The 14,306-nt window shown below is 46.3% G+C and overlaps 1 protein-coding gene across 6 annotated transcripts in view; it reads right to left on the minus strand.

The window, feature by feature from the left end:
- LOC144128266 (cholecystokinin receptor type A-like) overlaps window positions 1-14,306 on the minus strand; it is a 179,620-nt gene that overhangs the window by 52,124 nt on the left and 113,190 nt on the right. For all 6 annotated transcript variants that reach the window (XM_077661545.1, XM_077661543.1, XM_077661540.1 and 3 more), the window contains exon 2: window positions 263-460. In XM_077661545.1, coding sequence (XP_077517671.1) covers window positions 263-460 — 198 coding nt within the window. The remainder of the gene's footprint in view (window positions 1-262; window positions 461-14,306) is intronic.

Here is a 14,306-nt window from a genome sequence, read left to right on the forward strand (position 1 = left end):
ACCATAGTAGTAGCTCAATTGCCGCGTTGCCCTTGATATCCTGTTGTTACCTGTTGAGGTAGTTTACATATAGATAGTTTAGACAGATAGATTACTTGTAGATAGTAACGCTAGCAGTAGCTCCGACAGGGGGGGGGGGGCAGCCAGTAACGAGACCAAGTACAGTGGCAGGAGGCACGTGTCGCTTTGCTCAAGGGGTGGACGGCTACAGAGACACGTGCGACATGAAGAGTGGCGTCCGCCTCACACTGGTGGTACCTACCTCCGCGCAGGGGCACCAGCTGCGAGAGGACGGCGATGGGCAGCATGGTGACCATGGAGCAGAGCCAGACGAGCGCGATCACCTTGTACGCGTGCGAGCGGGTCTGCCAGCGCCGGGACTCCAGCGGCCGGACGATGGCGAAGAACCGCTCCAGCGAGATGGACACCAGCGTCCAGGCCGACACGGACACCGACACGGCTGCGGGAAACAGGAGGAGGGAGTTGGTTAGTGCTGTGATTCGCGGTAAGGTTACAGCGTGCTCACGCTAGGCCGGCACCTGCACAGGCACTGCTGTCGGACTGGCGCGATGCTGCAGGCATCGCAGCCAGGGTAACAGCGAATACTGTTTTGCAATGCACAGCCATTAGGCAAGAATAAGGGCTCTGGGAAGTGTGGAGACCTTTCTGGCATGTTTAGTGTACACTCGAAAGTTCTAAAAATGAAGATTTGTTTTGTCTTCTTTTTTCTTCCGAAAGATTTAAGGGGCCCGATATTGTGATGGCTTAGTGTCATCGCTAACAATCATTTTGATTCCATTAGAGTGCCCTTTGTTAGTTAAGAGATGCAATGACAAATACGCCACGCCACCATTCGCCACCACTCTTACCGGAAAGGAAAAGACCAAGCGTTTACGATCAGCTCGTAAACGCGTTCTGGACCCCCATTCAAGGACACTGTGTTGCGTCGTTTCATCGATCGAACGTCCAGCGTGCGCCGCCCGAACTGCGCAAACTGCAGTGGGCGAACTTCTTTTGGCGTGCCCCGCTAGACTGCGCTCAAGCGATTGCTCTTGAGTACTTAATATACGCAACTGAAATATATACAATCTACATTGAAGAATGCCTCCCCTCCCTCCAACAAATCACTTGCTGCACCACTGTTCCTACCTGCGGTTGTTGATGAATTCGTTTTTGTCCGGCAAGGTGCTAGTCTTCTAGGTTGGCTTAGTCGGCAGAGGGGCTGCACCAGGCAGGCGTTAGTCCCGGGTTCGAACCCGGCACCAAGACGAATTTTTGTTCAATTGTTAAGTTTCACAAAACAAGCTGCGCGGCTTTGCTGCGTCTATGTGTGGCTGTGCTTATTCGGATGATAATAACTAGTTACCCCCTAATCGAAACCAGTCCCATCATGGCGAATTCCTGTTCATACCCAGACTGCACACTCCTTCCGCTTTTAACTGTTAGTTCGCCCTCACCATTCTATATTCTAGCCTTCTTACTGAGCTCACGTGGTAGACAGGCTACCCCGATTAGCCGGTAGTTTGAGGCTCATGCCCTGTTAAGGAGAAACTTTTCTCGGTGTCAGAAGCTTCTGAGAAAGCCGTAGAGCTTGCCTGTGCAGCTCTATGCCTTCGCTCTGGCAAATAGTTCTCAATAATTACTCCATAATTGAAATCTACTCCGCACTTCATGATCCCTCTGCATACATAGGACCGAAAAGAGAGATAAGTTAGCAAAGAACCACGTTTTATGTTCATTTGATGTCGGGCCGCAAATTGTAAATTATATTTTATGAATTTTTCTTACTTTGAAAGGGCCAACCAGGGGTAGTAAAAACGGTAGCATGACGTAATTGAAACGCTAAGACCACTGTATCACAAAATGAGCCCATATATTTCCCTCAGGTGGTTCAGCCTTCAAGACGCTTCGTGCTTTCACCCTTTGACTAAACTTTCATCGCACAGAACAGCTGTGAAGGCGCTTCTCAAGTTCTTGAAGGATTCAGGATTCAGTTCAGGGTTATAAACTTTCAGTGTGTGCACTGTGTGCTCAGTCTGTAATGGCCTATGGACACGTGAAAAGTTATCTCCCTTTCCTTCCTCCTATATCTAGCTCTCCCCCCGTTCCCCTTCCCACGTGTAGGGTAGCATACTGGGCGTCCCCTAGTTAACGTCATTGCCTTTCCGTTGATCCTCTCTCTCTCTCTTTCTCTCTCTTCGTACTTTCCACGCGCCGCGTTTGACGTACAGTCGTCCACAGACCTGTCTAAAGCGCTCGATCGCCGTCGTCCCGCGGCACAGCGCGCGAACGACGCCTAGCGAGAGCGCCTGGTTCGAGATAATCAGGCGCCCCGCTAGATGTCGCTCGCGCGCGGCGCAGCGGAGCACGGCGTCAGAGAGCTCCAGATTGGTCTTCGGACGACTTTACACGGAATCATCGAATGGGCATTGCGGCAGGTGCATGTCGTTATTCTGCACGACTACCTCTTTTTTTTTAATGAAGAGGAAGGGACGGAGCGTCTGTAACTATGCAAACCCGCCAATAGTTCGGCCGCAAGACCGTCGCCTGATACGTTGGTCGCTGCGCGGTTCCTCCGCTCCGTCGATTTTGTTGCTGCAGCCATCTATAAAAACTATATTTGCCCCCCAAAAAGTGTTTTGTTCAAAAATATTTTTGCATCACTCGCTGACGTTGTTAATGTGCAGTTATGTTAAAAAGGTACTTTAAGTACCCTATGTTACCAGTAAACTATGCTTTAAGAGGAAGCTATTAAGTTCACTTAGAGAGTACTTTCTGCGGCGTACAACTCGAAGTGTTTAGGCTGTGTAGATTTGGATGCGTCGCCAATAAACGCTTTCAGGGACAGGGTATGTAGTGTTTAAGTGAACAAATTGCTTTGTTTTACGTTAACTATGCAAACATTTTGCCGACTTTCGCACCAATGATTGAGCCCCTGTTGAAGAAAATAAACACAGAAGATGCCATAATCAAACTAAATCCAAGAAGCCATCCAATTTCTCGGCTCTTAATATTGAGCTCACCACAAGGTGGCGTACTCTCTAACTGTCACTATTAAAGCATAATTTTGAGATCTGTGTATCCGTGGGATGCCTATTGGTGACTGTTTCACACGTCACGCATCCACCTCGTTCAATGAATTAATTAATGGGGGCTTTGCCAACACAGTTCTACCTCCTCGCTCCTTCCCCTTCTTACAATTGCACAATGTTTTCGCCTTAGTGCCTTCATACGTTGCTGCGCCTTCCAGCCTATCCACTAACCAGCCTTGTAGTATCCAGTTCCAAGGCCGGCCAGTAATAGCAATATTCGTAGAAAATCAGCCACCCGGAAACACTTACGCAACTATGCTGAAACGATGCACAACCGTAGCGCAACTACTGTTGTTGCCCTTAGCACAAGTCCAGAGTTCCCCAAACGCGCTCACCCAAGGCGCTGGCTCAGTAGCGCCGAGGAGCCCTCTGCCCAAGGTACATGTTCAGCACTTTTCTTTAACTTCGCACCCAAAGAAGGCTTCGTCGTCGATTTGCCGAATAAATGAAGAGGTAATTATTGGCAGGGAACCAAGACGACGGTCACTCCACGTGCCGCGGCGGCTCCTCTCTCGAATAGGGAAAGCGACAAGCCGCGGGGGATGCCTTCTATAAGTAATGCGGCCCCAGCTTTGAAACACATCGCCACGTATTAGCCTCTGCATTGATTACGTGTATTAGAAAAAATAAAGAAAGACGAGAAAAAGGATGCGAGAAAACTGGCCACCGAGCTTGAAAATTGAGAATGAAAGTGACGTTGAAGAGGCGACCACAAACGTCACAGGTGGATCCGACACGTTGCTGGAAAAAGCGAGAACATTGGTGACGCAGTTTTGGTAGCCGTTTTTATTGCGGCGCCACCTTCGTGAACGTCACGGGTTACGAGTCGTTTCAGTTCGCCAGTTACGTGAGCACGTCTGCCGTCACCTTTCTCTACGCTGCACACGAAACTTACGCAAGGAACTTGAACGATCACCGTCGATGACGCAGCGCTGACGAAACTATGACGACAATTGCCGCAAACAGTGGACATAAAACGTATAGCGCTATCTTGAAAAACGTATTCTCTGTTTGTCACTGAAGCTCGAACGTCCGAGCAACAGAACTTTTATTTCAGTGACGTGCGTTTTAACCGTTCCTCCATAAAACTGAATGGTCGTATAAATGTGCATAGTATTAACCGGCGCCTGCCCGAGTTCGGCAGATCGTGCCATTTATGATAACATTTCTTTTATGTTAAGAAAAAATATATCGGCGTAGAGAACAATAGCGAGTGTCTTTTGATTAAGCTACTGGCCAAAAATTCTTGGCAAAATATTTAACGCCTAAAAATAACATCCCCTTCTCTGAGAAGCTTATTGCATTGTATAAAATAGTTATGCATAACACATTTAACCAACACGACTTCCTATCTGGCGGAAGCGCCAAGATTACAAAAGTGGTGTTAAAGTTTAAATCTTAGCTAATGAATAAGCTCAAAGACATCAGAGTAACAGAACTGTGGAGAGTATTTAGCCGCGCTGGTCAGCTGCGCATCTGCTATCAGCACCTCAGTACGCTGCATTTGGCCAGTGTCACGGCTGCCGAAATTAGTGTAATGCTGAACATATTGGTATAGCATGCTTGGCCAGATTCGAACGTGTAAAACGCTTTCAACGCCCGAGTACACGGCAGCGGATAGCAATACAGAAACTAGGATCACACGCACAAAAAAATACAGAACGACATTTATACCACAGATTGAAACAAATTTTGAGCAATTTAATTGCCTAATTGAAACTTGTAATCACAGAAAAAAAAAACGAATGTAGCACACTCTTGGACTCTTACAGAGCAATCGTTATTTGAATGTAATTTCTAAACAAAGTAGAGAAATAACAATGAAAGTGCGCACTTTAAGGATATAAAACCATTGACAAACAAAATAAATAGAACAAGTGTTCTCCATGGCTGCCGTCACATGGTTAAAGGCAGGCTTTGCGAGATTCGTACAGGGCGGGAGACAATCTCCATACCTGATACTTTGGAAACACCCATGAATCACAGGAGCTGCGTGCGGGCATGCGGGCGCGCGTTGTTGGTGGGGTTTAGCCAGCCTCGTTCGGAGAATCGTCTAATGAGGCTAACTCTCCCAGAAATCGTAGGTTGCACGTTGGGCTGCAAATTAGTATAGCTGGCGCTGCTCGGCGTAAGTTACTATTTTTCATATAAGCCTACGCAAATCAAGACTACGTTGAGCGCATCAAGTAAATTATTGAACATTTCGTTGACAAGTTGTTGCAAATAGGTATATCTCGTTACGCTACAAGATGCCCAAATGCCTTTACTTTGATTCTTGTTGAAAGAAAGAACATGTATTAAATGCCAATTTTTGTTCTTTACCGGAAAGCCCAGTGGAAAGGCCTCAGATCAAGCGGGTAGAACTGGATGACGTCGACTAATTCCAAGCGTTGACTGTACCTAGTTTGGGAAGTCTATCTTTTCCGATTTGGTTTTTCTGAATTAGTTGTGCTTTCACCCTTGTGTATATTATTTCATGTGCAGATTCTTTTAGAATGGTGCCTTTTTCTTGATAACTGTAGAAGATTTATCTAGATAATTGCTGAAGCCAGTAGCACCTTACTAATGTTTTTTTTTTCTTGCAGCTTGCATTATTGTTCGTAAATAAACGTCTCAAGCGGCATATGGGAGTCATAAATCTGGTGAGCTCTTGTAATGCAAGGCCCCACTATTGCTCTCCAGAATATGACACAGGCCAGTCCAATATGAACTAAAACAAAGATTGAAAACACGATTAATGATTACTCAAAAATTATCTACAAGAAGCCACCCCTTCCTCCTGTTTCGTAACTAGCTTTCCGCTTGGCGTGTAATATCCGGAAGTCGATGGTCAACTTTATTAGAGAAATCACATATAACTGGTCATTTTCTGCCAACTGATAGCTCCTTCTCATATTGGAGGAGCCTGACAACCACAATGCACTATCTACTTCGACTTCATTTTTGTGCAGACTGTGCTACCCAGCAGTTGCAGCTACAAAAATGCTCCATTCCTCTTGCGAAGCTATTTGCTTCGCTTCCCATCACCGGCGTTCCAGGTGGTCTTGGTTTTGTCTATTTGGCAGAATATCCTCGCCTTTTAGTTTTGTGCCTTCCCTCTATTTGTCACGAAGAGCTGTCTCGGCATGCAGTCCATGTTGTCCCGTTCCATAGTGAGAACAACACCAGCCAAAGAACGGAATATAAGCTATAGATAACGACACAAAAGGATGAATTACAAAACGCACTAAAAATTTATCGTTTGAACCTTCGTTTCACAGACTATTCAAAAAGAATGGGTTTAAATGCTTTGGTGAATAGGTTGCGATTATTCTGCAAAAATAACCAAGCGGTTTCATTTAAACAAATTCCTTGGTTTGTCGTGATTCCTGGAGAACATTTGCCCTTCGCTCCACATTTTTTCCTGAAGCTCTATTTGAACCCTGCACAAGATTGTTATTGTTTCCCTGGCCAGCTTGCCTGAACAAAACAGAATGGTAAAACTGATATCAAATTTGAACACAAATACACATAGTTAGTCTACGCACCACCGTAAAGATGAAATTTCCGAAGACAAGAAATGTGAAAGTAACTATTGGTGAGTAGGTAGACACGAACGCGTTTCATTCCGGTTGGTCACAGGATTATCATATCTGAGAGTTGTGGAGCTTTTTTTTTTCTATGCAACGAGTTATACTACTTCTGCAATGCCGTTTCTCCCACCCTCTCAGCCACCCTCACACGGAATGAAAAAAACACATGTGCGATATTGTTGGGCAAGGGGAGTTGAGTAATAGAACGATTTCCTGAAGAGCCTTCCATTCTTTGTTTCGAAACTGCGCACAAAAACTCTCTCATGTTTTCCGCATGCGCGAGTAAAGGGAACACCGAAGCAATATCCAAGGGGAAGCACTTGTGTACTTATCTACGCCTACTTTCGGTTCTCTTCGCAACCCTGATACGAGGTGGCACTGTCTATCCTGACCACATGCCTATTTTCAATTCCAGCCAGAGCTAAACGAGACGAGCGCGCAGAATGCATAAAAAGTGATTAGTAGCCACCATTGAAGCAGCTCTGATCTCTTAACAGATAGCAGCAACAAGTATAACCGACCAAAGTGCACACAAAGAACACTTTGCGAAGCTGCCTCACAACAGCCGCCAATTCAGATGGCTACAAAGGAAATCGCCCTCACTGATATCCGCGGAAAGATAGTGAGAAACACCTTCCGGGTGCCAAATGAGGGGGTCCCCTCTTTTTAAGGCCGCCGCGACAGCAGATCTTCGAGTCCTCTTCAATGCACGCAAGTCTGCCTTCTTGCTTCCTCCGTGCGGGCTCAAGACTCTTCTTGTGCGTTCGGCGCGAGTGTCTCTCGTCGCCTATCGGAGGACCATTAATAACCGGACCACTCCAAGGCCGCGAAAAGCCCCCGGACTACGCTACACCACCTCATCCTCCCCCAGCCTCCTTCGCTCTCCTGTTGCGAAGGCTTTCCGAATCCCTCTATGGTCGCGAGAGGGGCACGCGCCCGGCATGCAGCAGCGGCGCGTGGCTTTTTTAATTCGCTCAGAAGACGTCGCGAAAGAAGAACCGAAAAAAAGAAAAAAGAGTGAGTTGGCGAGACAACGAGGACGACGGGAAGGTGTTGCGTGCCAGGCAGAGACCGGCAGCTCCCTTGTTATCCGATAAAAGGAAAAAAAAAAATAGTGAAGTGCATTGCTTTTCTTCTTGATTTCTTTCACCTTGGTTTAAGTTGCCTGCACTCACGTAAGGCTGGCGACCTTGTCCTTTCATCGCCATCAGATTTTCTCGTGTTTCAGCCGCAATTGAGCGATAATTGTGCCGTACTCTTAGTTTTCGCCCTTAACAGCACAGTTAGCGGCTGCTTGCTTATGAAAGGTGCAGAAGGCGTTAAGAATAACAAGATTTGGAGACAACGTTGCTTACACGCGTCTTTCTCACTGCACGAGGCAAGTGGTGGGGTGAGTGTCGCAACAGTTTTTCTGAGAGACTATTCTGAAGAGACAGAGGCGATATAGCACAGCGGGACGTGATGACGAGAAGGGCAGCAAGGTGAACACCGAAAAATATTGAAAAGGCGGGGCGCGTTCGCAGTGTCAGCGCGTCGCTCTTACAAATGCGAAACTTCTCAGGCACAGGGGCCTGGTTTGATGTCTTCAAAAGCGCTAAGCCTGTTCTGTCTTCCATATTTCAATTGAACACAATGATGTTCTGAACTTCATATTTTAATTTCCTTTGTCTACCTTTCTGTCCTGGAGCCTTAGCACATTAGAATATGTTCTTGTGTTGTGCTGGGCCTCAAGGAACACAGACAACTAAGGTCATCGTGCGCCAAACGCACGAATATATTTTCGAGCGAAAGCACTGTTATCAAAGCGCACGCAAGCAGACAGGCACGTGCTCCGGACTGAGTAACCAGTTTTTTCCTCTGCGCAAACCGGCTTTCGCACTGTAACCAAAACTTGGCTCATGTTGTGAATCTCTTGTGTATAAAAAGATGCCACGCACGCCCTGCAACAATTTGATGGGCCAATACTTGTTGAAAGGATTTGCGAAATGTTCTCTCGCCTCTGTCCTGATATATACGGCCCTGCATGCGTCATTAGACTGGCAGGAACTTGCCAGATACGTTTCAATCAGCGCATCCGACCTCTGCGTCCAAGCAATATTTGCAGAGACCAAGGCTGCAACCGTTGCTGCCTAGTGCAAAGAGGATAACGAAATTTCCGCCGCACAGAAGAACACTCCCCCCCCCCCCCCCCCCCAACACACACACACACCCCTCCCGGGATTCGCGTTGCTCGGCGCACTACAGCGATCGACTTGGTTCCGATCACGCGATTGGGCGCTCGTCGTCAGTGGTGGTGGTATTGGTGGTAGCGATAAAACCGCCCGGCTGACCTTCGCTGCTGAAGCTTGGCGCGATTGTGATCTCCCCCGACGCCCGAGGCTGCCTGCCGCCCGTCACGTGGAAACACCCGAGGAGAGCTGCTCGGCAATGAAAATGCACGGCAGCGACCGCGAAAGCACGGACTTCGCCGAACCCATAAGGGATTGAGCAGCCCCAAGTTTTCGTTTAGTTTTATTGCATTTTTTTCACCTTCCGGGCGTTAATCGGTGGCGTAAGAATACGATTCAGAGGCCGTGTAAGTTGGGTGCTGATTACGCTAAGCATATGCACAGCGATTGCCCCATCCCCTGCAAACAAGCGCATAAAAGGCTTTCCGAGTACTACTTTCGACATCTCTTTGGTCTTAACATTACTAGCGGCTTCTCGTTTTACGTCTGCGGACGCATGAGATTGCGTTAAGGAACCACTTTGATCACTTTTTCTCTTTTGGAAAGTACCCCACTTTCCTTCCCTTTGCCTGTCGCGTCTCTCCACTTAGTTAATCCGCGTGATGTTTATCTAATCATAGCCCATAGTTTTTCTTTCCAAACACACGGTAATGGAAATACTAACCAGGATTTCCCTGAGTAACATTTTCGGTGGGATTTTCAGCTCTACGCTGCTCTTAAAATATGGTTCCGCCAGGCATTGTGTATCTATACCACGTCCCAACTGCCAAAACAAGAAAATGGAAGATAATCAAAACGCGGAAAGGAATGTTTCCTCCTTTTTCAGTATTCAAGGTCCGTTCGCAGAAGCCAGCTCACAGCTCCCCCCCCCCCCCCCCCCCCCCCCCCGCCCCATTCCACCATTCTTTCTTCACAATAGATAAATTATAGGTTAGGATCACAGTTGATACTGCGAAATTCTTTATCAATTTGCACTCATTTCGCTATTTAAATCAAGTTTACACACACAAAAAAGAAATGTTTTTTTTTTTTTGCGATGAAGGCCGAAGGTTCGTGCGGCAGAAGACGACTTAAATTTTGCTTTTTTTCTTGCTTATTACTGATTAAACATCGAAAAACGCGGGGAGGTGGGGGGGGGGGGCTAAATCTTAGCGGCCAGTATTATTGACACAATTGCAAACACGAGGATGAAAGCTAAGCTGAGTGCTAAGAGAAACCGGGGCGCTCCTCTTCGGCAGGTTTCGACAGCGTGAGCGATGTTGCAGAAATCAAATGTGCACTTAGCTCAATTAGCATCCACTTTTTGATATCATAAATTCATTACCGTGCACAGTCGCTAGAGGGAACAGCACGAGTACGTTACACAGCAGTGCAATTTTTGCCGATCAAAAGCGAATGTTCCAGAACAATGCAACAAAATGTTGCATTTTTATCTACCAACTTTGTAATATAAGTAAGGGTTGGGAAAGAATTTAAATTAGCAAAAAGGAATAGATAGAACAACTGCGTGCAAATGAATCACCTAGAACAGCACATTAGAACTTACCGAAAGTAGTGCCTTTTGTTTATAAACTTATATTGGTCTCAAATTAATATATAGCAAGCATTCGTAATTCGGGCTGTCAAAAATACCGCAATACTCGCCACTCTATTGCCATATCAGTGGCCACAGGTAAAGCTGCAGGCAACAATAGCGAGTGAGGTGTTTAAAGTCTTGGGAATGCACTGAGAAGCGAGCGTTCAAGGTCACTTTGTGCTCAATGACGATTGGATATTAACAACTTCAACTACCCCGGCTCAATAAAGATATAAGTGTGGGACTAGGCATGCGATCCGTGCAATTTCTTGCAAGCCGCAAGTTCCAGTCGCCCTCAACGATTTCCTGCGCCCCATCGAAATCCAAATCTGCCATCACATCTCAAAGGAAATCAGGCTGAGCACACCACTTCCGCTTCTTCGCACATTAAGCTCTAATCAACGAAGCAAAGTTCCTGTTTGAGCTTGGCCAGTTACCAGACTTCGCGTTGAGTTAAGGACGCTGTTTATCTCTATATTTTCTGCTGGGTAAGAGAACAGAAATTCAATGCATGCAATTTTTTAGCGCTGTTTTGAATTTTAAAAGTACATACGAACGAAATATTCGCAGAAGTGGCGCTATAATGTTAATCAGAAGAAGACTATGCCTATTTGAATTTGGCATGGAAGAGCTTATATACTATGCGGTATATAATGAAAATAAGTCATTGCGCACTAATGGTTACGAAAGAGTGAACATCCGCGGGCACTAAACACTTAATATATAGTTTCGGTTAACAAAGTTAAAGACGGAAGATTCACAATGTATCCGCTCAAGGTAAGAAGCGCATATGCACGCAATAACAACTTCCCCCTATGAAAGGCACAAGAACCGCATAAATCATTAATTTTGTGCAAAACATTGCCACGATTCTTTGCTGGGCTTGCTTTCTAATGTACTTAGATTATCGCCGCCTGCACGCGGTCATATTACTTCGTCTGCTACCCGAGACGCGACAAGACCGCTCTGGATCGAACAGGAGCACGCGCGGACGTGACAGCTTTTGTCGATGTATACAGAGTATTTATCGCTGTTTAAGAAGGCTATCCTGTACGTGAGCGGTCATTTTTAAATAGGTAGCGACAGAGGAGAGCCACTGGCACTTTTATTCCGACGATCGGACAGTGAATTTGTTGCTATCACCGCCACTGAACTATATTTTTTTTTGGAGGCAGCAGTCCACCGATAAGTACTGGTAAGCGTAGAGTTACTGATGCATAGCAACAAGTGGTCTATTGTGAGAATAAAAGTTTAGAAATTGATTCTAATAATACCACAGAAAAGTGCAGAGTTCGGAAGAAGCGAGGGGGGGGGGGGGGGGGGGTTGTCGAGCGTCGGATAAAATGGTGCAGTACGCTTATAAACTTAGAGTTTGCGGAGTGCGACATTTCCATGTCGGTAACAATGCATTTGCTACTGACCTTTCTTCATCAGCACCGTTCTTTATGCCCCAGAAACACTGAATTGCACACAGAACTCTGTGTCAGTAATTTCGCTTTACTTTCCCGGTGATCAACAGCAGACCACTGATGCTGCAGCAACGGTAAGGAATCCTGTTCCCACACGGAGGTAGTGTAACGGCCTCGGCAAAATGACCACCGCTGCTGCTTGTCTGCCTAGTGCGTTGATGACGGCGCGGTGGGATGAAAGCGAGCACCCATTCTTTGGCGCCCAGCCTCGAAATTGCACCTTAGGCACAATGCGGAAAAGGATGCTCAGCTTCGCTTTGATGGTGATTGCAGCGCAGAAGTTGCGGCGCGAACATTCACGGTCAACGATGTGCGTTTATCACTTATGAAAACGAATTTCGCCTTCCTGCTTCCTTTGTTTTTCCTTTGCGTTTCCTGAACAGGCTTTCTATGGACTTTTCCTTTCTTCTAAACAAAGGAAGTTCACTTTGAATTGACTTTGTTTAGGCTCCGTTTCTTTCGACAAATCGAAGTTCATTTTGAACTAGGCATTCCATCTTGAGACAAAAAGACGTTCACTTTGAATTTCGTTTCTTTAGACACCCTTTCTTCTGATAGCAAAGTTCACTTTGGTCTGACCTTGCTTAAACTTCCGTTCATCTCAGAAAAAGAAGTTCATTTTCAAATGACCATTTAAACTTCCTTTCTTCTGCCAAGACAAGGTGAAGAGGAAAGAGGCTTTGATTATGACATTTATGAAGGGAGCTAACAATCACCGCAACAAAGGTGCACAGGGGATGTTTTTTTTATTCTGTGGTGTTCATCAGTAGACGAATAATCGGTAATTATTTAAGGATAACTTAGTAGAAAGCAGAAGAAAAAACAACCGCCGGCCACCGGTGGGATCCGCCCCTCTACCCTCGAATTTTGCCTACGGCGTTCTATCAACTGAGTTACGGCAACGGCTGTCCAATCTTCTGCTTTCGGTGCTATTTAGGAGTAGTGTAAGCGAACCTTGAGAGCGGCGGACGTAGTGCGTCCTGTATTACCGCGAGTGCCACGGGGAAGCTGTGGGATAACCCTCTTAGGCTACTTATGGCATTAAGAGTGCCAGGATCGAGGCCATCGTCAGCTAAACGGAAATGAGGCGCTCGTTAACACATAGAAGTCACCGAAACTAAGGTGCATGGAGTGTTTTTTATATGTGGTGTTCATCAATGAGAGATTATATGGTAATTATTTAAAAATAATTGATTTTAAAGCCGAAAGCCGACGAATAACCAACCACATTCTGGCGGTGGGATATCTGAACCCACGCTACATTCGGAGGTTACGGGTTCGGATCCCACCGCCGGAATGTGTGTAGCTATATTGACGCGGAACAAATAACACAAGAGTGCGCGGTTTTTTCGCTTTTAAAAAATTGTGAATGTCGATGACATTCACAGGAATCCTGAAAGGAGTTGTAATATTTCTTCGCGACTAACATCTAACTTAATAATTGGTTTTGGGGGAAAGGAAATGGCGCAGTATCTGTCTCATATATCGTTGGACACCTGAATCGCGCCGTAAGGGAAGGGATAAAGTAGTGAGTGAAAGAAGGAAGGAAGAAGAGGTGTCGTAGTGGAGGGCCCCAGAATAATGTCGACTACCTGGGGATCTTTAACGTGCACTGACATCGCACAGCACACGGGCGCCTTAGCGTTTTTCCTCCATAAAAACGCAGCCGCCGAGGTCGGGTTCGAACCTGGGAACTCCGGATCAGTAGTCGAGCGCCCTAACCACTGAGCCACCGTGGCGGGTACTAACATCTAACTTCAGTTGAAAATTTTGAACTCCATGAAAACAGCCAAACAGTGGAGAACTCCAGCAGCAGATTTCATTCCAAGTGGTGATGTGGCGTATAGTGGATAGCATGGTAGGTTAGAAATCGGAACGTCACTGGTACGAAATGGGCGGTTTGACAGGCAGCGGTCTGAAGGTAACCGGTTCGAATCGTGGTGATGCACAGCTTTATTTTTCTACTTTTTTATATTGCTTTATTAACTGATATTACGGCCGCTTTTTCGGTATTTTTTAGACCGAATTTGTGGGTTATATCGGAAAGAAGTTGAAGGAAAGCTGAACGAGAGAACATCGAGATTGAATTCAACGGAAGGACCAATTTTTGGTTCACATGAAGTTCAAACGCAGCTGCCTCGTACTGCCTCTGGACTGTTCACTTAGAATTCAAATGAAATTCACATTTTCTTAAGGCTGTGCGGCACTTTGCATAATCACCAGCATAAATGGTGACACGCCGTGACTGGAGTCGTTCTAAGCGACGACCGGCACGCAGTCTAAAACAGAGAAAAGGCGGGCCGGTTCGTTACATGGCCGCAATAAAGAAGTCCTCAGTACGAATTCGTGCCAGGCGCTCCAGAGCGCTG

This window comes from Amblyomma americanum, chromosome 4 (genome assembly GCF_052857255.1).
Source record: "Amblyomma americanum isolate KBUSLIRL-KWMA chromosome 4, ASM5285725v1, whole genome shotgun sequence".
Lineage (NCBI taxonomy): Eukaryota > Metazoa > Arthropoda > Arachnida > Ixodida > Ixodidae > Amblyomma > Amblyomma americanum.